The sequence below is a fragment of the Bison bison genome, unplaced genomic scaffold (genome assembly GCF_000754665.1).
Source record: "Bison bison bison isolate TAMUID 2011002044 unplaced genomic scaffold, Bison_UMD1.0 scf7180017864465, whole genome shotgun sequence".
NCBI classification, from domain to species: domain Eukaryota; kingdom Metazoa; phylum Chordata; class Mammalia; order Artiodactyla; family Bovidae; genus Bison; species Bison bison.
The window spans coordinates 9586181-9594023 of NW_011495026.1; the positions used below are offsets into that span (position 1 = coordinate 9586181).

The following is a 7843-nucleotide window of genomic DNA, read 5'->3' on the forward strand; positions in this document are numbered from 1 at the left end:
GATGTAAACAGACACAAGAAACATTAAAATTAAAACAGCATAAAACAGTGCCCCAAACTCAGTATTTTATGTATTCTAATTTTAATACCTCTCTAGCTGATTGTGTAAGAAGTAATCTATCACATTGTATGCATTAGCTCAGTCATCGTGGAGATAAAAAGGTAAAGCCATCCTGGAACAGGAAACCAATATTCTTCCTGTTTAATCAACAAATCTAAAAATTTATTCTTTTCAACTATTTACTCTTGTTCTTGTCCACCACAACATGGTGCTCCACATGTTCCGCACAGTTTTATGACAAAGAGAAATTTTTCATGAGCCATTTTTGTATCCCCACCCCCTTAAAGAAAGAGGGAGGAAAAACTGTTTCATACAGAAGGCGTTAGTTGTATGAATTAGAACTGCCACCTAAGTGTGGGCTAATGTAACCAAGAGGGATTTCACCTAAATCCATTCAGTCAGTTTATGGGGGTTTAAAGAAATTCCAAAGAGTCATCAGAAGAGGAAAAATAAAGGTAATGCTTTTTGCCACACAGGTAGAATCTTTGAAAGTATGTGTAATATGTAAAACATTTTGACACCCCCATCATATTTTTCCAGAATTAAAAGTATAAATTGCTTCTCTTGTTCTAGAACTTCCTATCTGCCTCTCTAATCACTACTCACAGTAACCTCAACTCCTGCCACAATGTACAAGATACAACTCTTGTCTTGCATTGCACTAACTCTTGCACTCGTTGCAAACGGTGCACCTACTTCAAGCTCTACGGGGAACACAATGAAAGAAGTGAAGTCATTGCTGCTGGATTTACAGTTGCTTTTGGAGAAAGTTAAAGTAAGTTTATTTTCTTTCTTACTCAAATTATTACAGTTAATTTTTCTAACTAGAGTCTGCTTTTTAAATAACAACCTGTTATGCTTTCTCAGAATCCTGAGAACCTCAAGCTCTCCAGGATGCATACATTTGACTTTTACGTGCCCAAGGTTAACGTAAGTACAACTTTCTATGTTCAATTTAATTTTAAGAAAACTGAAAGTAATGTGAAAATTTACACACTAACTGGATTAATAGCACTTCATCTGAGGAGAAGAAATAGTAACTTCAGTATCTTTTTAAAAAGAATCTCAAGTTTGATAATGGGCTTCTGAAAAATGGCTTTGCAGTTTTTTTAAAATATATACTTATGTATATTTTGGGGTAGAGGAAATGGGAAAAAAGGAATAATATTCTCACTTTATTGCTGCATATTTAATTTAAATATTTAATTTAATATTTAAAAAGATTGTGTTGACTTACTTTTTTATTTAAAAATATAAAACTCTGGAGATACTTGAGCATATCACTTTACCATTCAAATTAGCAAAACTGATTTCAGAGGGCCCATCTGAAAAAATCCTTTATTGTTTTAGGAAGGATTCTTAAGGATCTTCCTTCAAGAGGCAGTATAGCATTAATCCATAGCACAGATCCTAGGACAGATTATTTAACCTGAAATCTCAGCTCTGCCATGTCCAAGCTTTTGTAACCTTGAGCAAGTTACCTATTCTCTTTGTGACACAGTATCTTATGTAAATGATAATTGTATATACTTCATACACTTTTGTGAGAATTAATGAATAAATGTAAAGTACTCAGAATAGTGCCTGGCATACGAGAAATGCCATATAAGGAGTAACAATTAGAAGTAATAATAAGGACAAAATTCTTCCTGGAGAGTATAGAGTAAAAACTGGGACTTACACATCTTTTATGCAAATAAACCTAGACACTTCTGGTGCTATATGACTTATATTCCAAGACTAAAAGTTCCATTTGGTTGTCTGGGGTTTCAGACAGATAAGCATCATCCAAGCTCCTAGAGATACACTAGGTGTGTCAAGTTTCCTAGTTGTTATGCCAGTCAAAGGTAATGGCCAAGACTCTGATCCTAAAATGCGCTTGTCCTTGGGTGAATAGCCCATAATAAAACTGTGTTTTAAGGGTCAACTTTGAGGACATTAGATATCAAACTACCCTTTGAGACTTCCCTGATGGCTCAGAAGGTAAAGAATCTGCCTGTAATGCAGGAGATCTAGGTTCAATCCCTGGGTCAGGAAGATCCCTTGGATAAGGGCATGGCAACCCACTCCAGTTATTCTTGCCTGGAGAATCCCATGGACACTGGGGCCTGAGGGGCTACGGTCCATGGGGTTGCAAAGAGACATGACTGAGCAACTAACACTTTCACTTTCTTCACCCTTTTTTTTCAAACTACCCTTTTAAAAGATGAAAAGGAAATACAGATGCTCCTCCAACTTAATCAGAGTCACATAACTCTTACTTCCAGTAGCATAAAGACACTAGACTATTCTGAGGGAAAGAGCTCCAAGTTCATGTCAAAAACTTAAGCCTTAAACTTGTTAATTTTTAGTAGCAAGTTGAAAGAGCATTAGATGAAAATGTCATAAGATGTACGTGGTGTATTCCTACCTCTCTCTCTAAAAGTGAGGTAACAGATTATGTGCAGGGTGGTAGAATTCTTTGAAATTTAACAGTTTCTAAATGACAACACAAAATCTATCTGAAACTAAAAGTAATGTGATAAACTCCATTCATTTCTCCATTTTACAACTATTCCATGTTTGCAAAAGAATTTAAAAGAGGTGCAAAAACATTTAATTCAAAAGTTGTTATGATAATGTTATAAAGAAAAAGAACTGACATCTAATTCGGGCTCCTGGATAATCCCACGGGCAGAGGAGCCTGGTGGGTTATGGTCCATAGGATCGCAAAGAGTCAGACGTAACTGAGCACACACACATACACACCACCTGGTCATGTGGCCTTGGGGAAGACACTTAAACTCTGAGATTTAGTTTCCTTATTTGTAACATGGTGATAACACAGTGTATTACGTATGTCAAAAGGTGGCTGCGAGACTTAAATGGACTTATTTAGGACAAAACACTTTGAAATTATAATATACCATAGAAATATGAAATATTATCATTATATATATGAGTATGTATATGTGTGTACTTGTGTGTGTACATGTCTGAATCAGGGAGCCTATCCAAAAATCCTTCAAATACTGTAAGCTTTTATTTGATTGAGATGTTATGTTTAACAATGCATCTTACTATAATTTTTATAGAAAAATAAAAAATTAAGATGCAGTTTTATGGGCCTTGCTATATCAAGCCATTACTAAGTAGTTACAATTAACTAATCTATAAAATGTTGCGATTGTGACAGATTGCATCCAAGAGCTCCCTCTGTCCCTAACATTCTATATGATTCATAACTCTTACATTATTAAAATATTAGAATCATAGAATGTGAACCTACACTTCCAAATTATGACTACTCTTGGCTCTAATAATTTCTACACAGACTGGAAAAGAATTCAACCTATATTGGTAATTTGCATTTGGGTGCAGAAATGTTGCCTTTTTTGCAAAGCCAAATTAAGCGGAAATTAATGACTTATTATTTGTTAACTAACAGTTAATGCTAACTATGGGCAGCTAAACTCTAATTTTTCCAGTTTTATAATGTAAACTATATTGATCCATCTTTATAGTAATGCTGAGAAACAGAGAATTGGTACAAACTATATACTGTCTCTATTAATAAAATAAATTTTGATATTAATTTCTGATTCTGACCTTTAGTCAGGGAAAATTGATCTGATAATTATTTTTACTACTATTCAAGGCTACAGAATTGAAACATCTTAAGTGTTTACTAGAAGAACTCAAACTTCTAGAGGAAGTGCTAAATTTAGCTCCAAGCAAAAACCTGAACCCCAGAGAGATCAAGGATTCAATGGACAATATCAAGAGAATCGTTTTGGAACTACAGGTAAAATATTACTATATTTGTTCTCCTGGAAATAAAATAAATGGAAGGGCATTTTAACATTGTGTAACATTTGGTATTTGTGAAGTACTCATGCATTTAAATTCCATTATGAATATAAGTCATTTTTATGTTAGGTGACAAATTGTGGATCTGGGAAGTGTAAGCTAGAGGGCCTCTATCTACCATCCACTCAGGGACAAGCCCCTACCAATGCACTTTGTCACCCCTCACATTAACACAAAACTGGGATTGGGAGAAGATACTGAATTGAATTTCAAAGAAAGGAGACAGGTGTCATTATATACAGTAAGTCCTCTACATATGAATCTTTAAGTTGTGGACTTTCAAAGATGTGAATGTGCATTCACATGTCCAATCATAAAAGTTAGTGCACGTATCTGGCATACATTGTCACTTTCCTGCATCCTCTACAAGTGATGTGCTTTGTGTACTTTATTGTGTAGTACTGTATAGAGTACAGTAGTAGTGGGTATTTTTGTTTCAAGCCCAGGATGTCTAGAAGCAAGTATAAAAGCAGCAGTATATAGCTGACTGTGTTAAGTTGGGTACCTAGGCTAACTCTGTAGGACTTACAAACAAAATCCAACTTACAAAACCCGCTTTTGGAACAGAACTCATTTGGATGTAGGGGACCTACTATTTTTTTAAATTTTTTTCAGATCATCTTCCAGAATAGCTAATTCTGATTACCCAAAATACTTTTTAAATGGGGTTTTCCTATCATTTGGTAGAAGAACTAAGTGATTTGTTTAAAAAAATGGCAACCAGTAAAATGGCCAATGGACCAGATAATTAACTTTTTATTTAGAGGTAATACTCACTTTCAGGACCTTAAGAATTTTAAACACATAGGAAGCATGAAATATACAAGGAACTTGGGTGATGTGAGAGATTCATGGCTCTCTTTCCTCATCCATCTGTCAAAGTACAAAATTCATTAATTAATAGACATCCTAAAGGATAAAAAGCACAAGTTAAATTACAGCTTATATGTCACTATCTGGATATCATAACATACACTAATTTAGGCACATAATTTTGGTCATTTGAAGAAAATGTGAATGTTAATATGTTTAATATACTTGAAAATAAAGGCCATAACTCTATAAGACTTGAACTGAAAATAATTGTATATAAGGTAAACTACTTTGAACTAAAACAAAATTAAAATGTTTTCTTTTATAGGGATCTGAAACAAGATTCACATGTGAATATGATGATGCAACAGTAAACGCTGTAGAATTTCTGAACAAATGGATTACCTTTTGTCAAAGCATCTACTCAACAATGACTTGATAACTAAGTGCCTCTCATTTTAAACTATCAGGCTTTCTATTTATTTAAATATTTAAAATTTATATTTATTTTTTGATATATGTTTTCCTACCTTTTGTAACTGTTAGTCTTAAGATGATAAATATGGATCTTTTAAGATTCTTTTTGTAAGCCCTACGGGCTCTAAAAAATTCAGTTAAATTATTTGTCCTGAAGTATTTATTTGTATATTGAATTTTTAAATATAATGTCTATGCAGGTCATTGACTAAAATTATTTAATAAAGTTGATGAATAAAAACAAACTCAGATATTTGTCATTCTGGGAATAGCACAGAATAAGGAAGGTCCTGTAATATGGCCACAGGTATATACTGTAAAAATTTCCCCAAGCAATTTTGGAAGAGATATTCATGTGGGAGCCCATTCACTAAAGAATGGGAATTATTGAGATATTCTGGCAAGTTATTAGATAATGACCCTAAAGGATCCTGTAATTCTGAAACTCCAATGTGAGTCATCAGTCAGAATGGGGACTCAGCCTGGTGAAATATTAGCTTGAGTCCTTCTCCGAAGGGCTCAAAGGGATCACAAAGCCTCCTAGCACATCTCCATAGCACTATTCCAGGGAGCACAGTTGACTGACAGTCTCTAGCTACCGCCATTTGCATTTAAATTACATTGGCAACAGAACATCTTAACTGTCTCATCCCAGGGATCTATCAATTTTACTGTTCTCTGTCCTCATTAGTCTGGAGAGTACTTGATCATCTTACTATTTCAAAGAATACCATGCTGGTCAATGACTTTGGTGCTGTTAACTGGATTTGTTGGCAAGAAACAGGTAGGAGTAGTACACGAATAAGGCAAATGTGGGGTAGAAGAAGGGCAACAAGTTCAGGGATGTGTCACAAAAATGAAGTTTCTAAGGGTCCAGCAGTGTCTTGAACGTTAGGAGTTTCCTTTAAAGTGGAGGACAAGATTCTGTGTCTTGAAAGGCCAACTGCAAAGAAGTACAAAGCTTGGTGGGCCTCTGGAATTTGAAAGTGTGCTATATACACTATACTGACCCATTTTGAAGGGTAACTCTATAAGGCTGTCAGTTTTCAGTAAAGCCCCCAGCAACAAAGGGCTATATTGCAGGTCCAGGCCTCAATTCAAGTTCCTCAGCCACATGAGATATATGACCCAGAAGACCCAGTGGTATTCAAAGTGTTTGTGATAGAGCTGTTGTTAAAAGACTCTAGAAATTCCCTGAAAGATAATGACCACACAGTTCTATAGTTTTTAGAAAGACCACACCCTACTCTGGAGATAATTCCCCATTTAAAAGCAAAATCTTGGTAAAGACCAATGTCTGACCACAGGACACCAAAGGATTCTGCAATCTGAACTGCCCATCATGAACTACTTATTAACTGATGAACTGAAACATTTAACATTGGGCAACACAGCAGCATTTCACTATAAAATGCAAGTGAGTAGGCCTAAAGAGATCCAAGAGGGACAAGTCAACTTCATAAAGAGGCAGTTTAGATTCTCACAGTATCTGGTTTAACCCCTCTCCCTTAGCCCACTCCTGTGGCTTCTTGGGGGAGTTCTACAAGAGAGAAAAGAGGGGGAGGAGCTAAGATGGCAGAGGAGTAGGACGGGGAGAACACTTTCTCCCCCACAAATTCATCAAAAGAACACTTAAACGCCGAGTAAATTCCACAAAACAACTTCTGAATGCCGGCAGAGGACATCAAGCACCCAGAAAAGCAACCCAAGTCTTCGAAAGGAGGTAGGAAAAAATATAAAAGACAAAAAAAGAGACAAAAGAGGGACGCAAATGCTAATAACCCAATAATAGTGGGAGACTTTAATACCCCACTCACAACTATGGATAGATCAACTAAACAGAAAATTAACAAGGAAACACAAACTTTAAACAATACAATAGACCAGTTAGACCTAATTGATATCTATAGGATATTTCATCCCAAAACAAAAATTTAACCTTTTTCTCAAGCGCACACGGAATCTTCTCCAGGATAGATCACGTCCTGGGCCATAAATCTAGCCTTGGTAAATTCAAAAAAATTGAAATCTTTCCAAGTATCTTCTCTGACCACAATGCAGTAAGATTAGATCTCAATTACAGAAGAAAAACTATTAAAAATTCCAACATATGGAGGCTGAACAACACGCTGCTGAATAACCAACAAATCACAGAAGAAATCAAAAAAGAAATCAAAATTTGCATAGAAACTAATGAAAATGAAAACACAACAACCCAAAACCTGTGGGACACTGTAAAAGCAGTCCTAAGGGGAAAGTTCATAGCAATACAGGCATAGCTCAAGAAACAAGAAAAAAGTCAAATAAACAACCTAACTCTACACCTAAAGCAACTAGAAAAGGAAGAAATGAAGAACCCCAGGGTTAGTAGAAGGAAAGAAATCTTAAAAATTTGGGCAGAAAAAAATGCAAAAGAAACAAAAGAGACCATAGCAAAAATCAACAAAGCCAAAAGCTGGTTCTTTGAAAGGATAAATAAAATTGACAAACCATTAGCCAGACTCATCAAGAAACAAAGGGAGAAAAATCAAATCAATAAAATTAGAAATGAAAATGGAGAGATCACAACAGACAACACAGAAATACAAAGGATCATAAGAGACTACTATCAACAATTATATGCCAATAAAATGGATAACGTGGA

General features: G+C 35.2%; 1 protein-coding gene across 1 annotated transcript; it reads left to right on the forward strand.

Moving 5' to 3' along the window:
- The first annotated feature begins 432 nt into the window (after positions 1-432).
- On the forward strand, positions 433-5444 carry IL2 (interleukin 2). Its single transcript, XM_010860277.1, has 5 exons — positions 433-515; positions 634-835; positions 928-990; positions 3698-3844; positions 5051-5444. The coding sequence occupies exons 2-5, from the start codon at positions 689-691 to the stop codon at positions 5159-5161; spliced, it is 468 nt and encodes a 155-aa protein (XP_010858579.1). The 5' UTR covers positions 433-515; positions 634-688; the 3' UTR covers positions 5162-5444.
- Positions 5445-7843: the final 2399 nt, after the last annotated feature.

Bases quoted from the DNA above. Each gene is read 5' to 3' on its own strand.
- IL2 (XM_010860277.1), top strand. From the start codon at position 689: ATGTACAAGATACAACTCTTGTCTTGCATTGCACTAACTCTTGCACTC. The intron at 836-927 runs GTAAGTTTATTT...ATGCTTTCTCAG, and splicing joins TGCTTTTGGAGAAAGTTAAA to AATCCTGAGAACCTCAAGCT. The intron at 3,845-5,050 runs GTAAAATATTAC...TTTCTTTTATAG, and splicing joins GAATCGTTTTGGAACTACAG to GGATCTGAAACAAGATTCAC.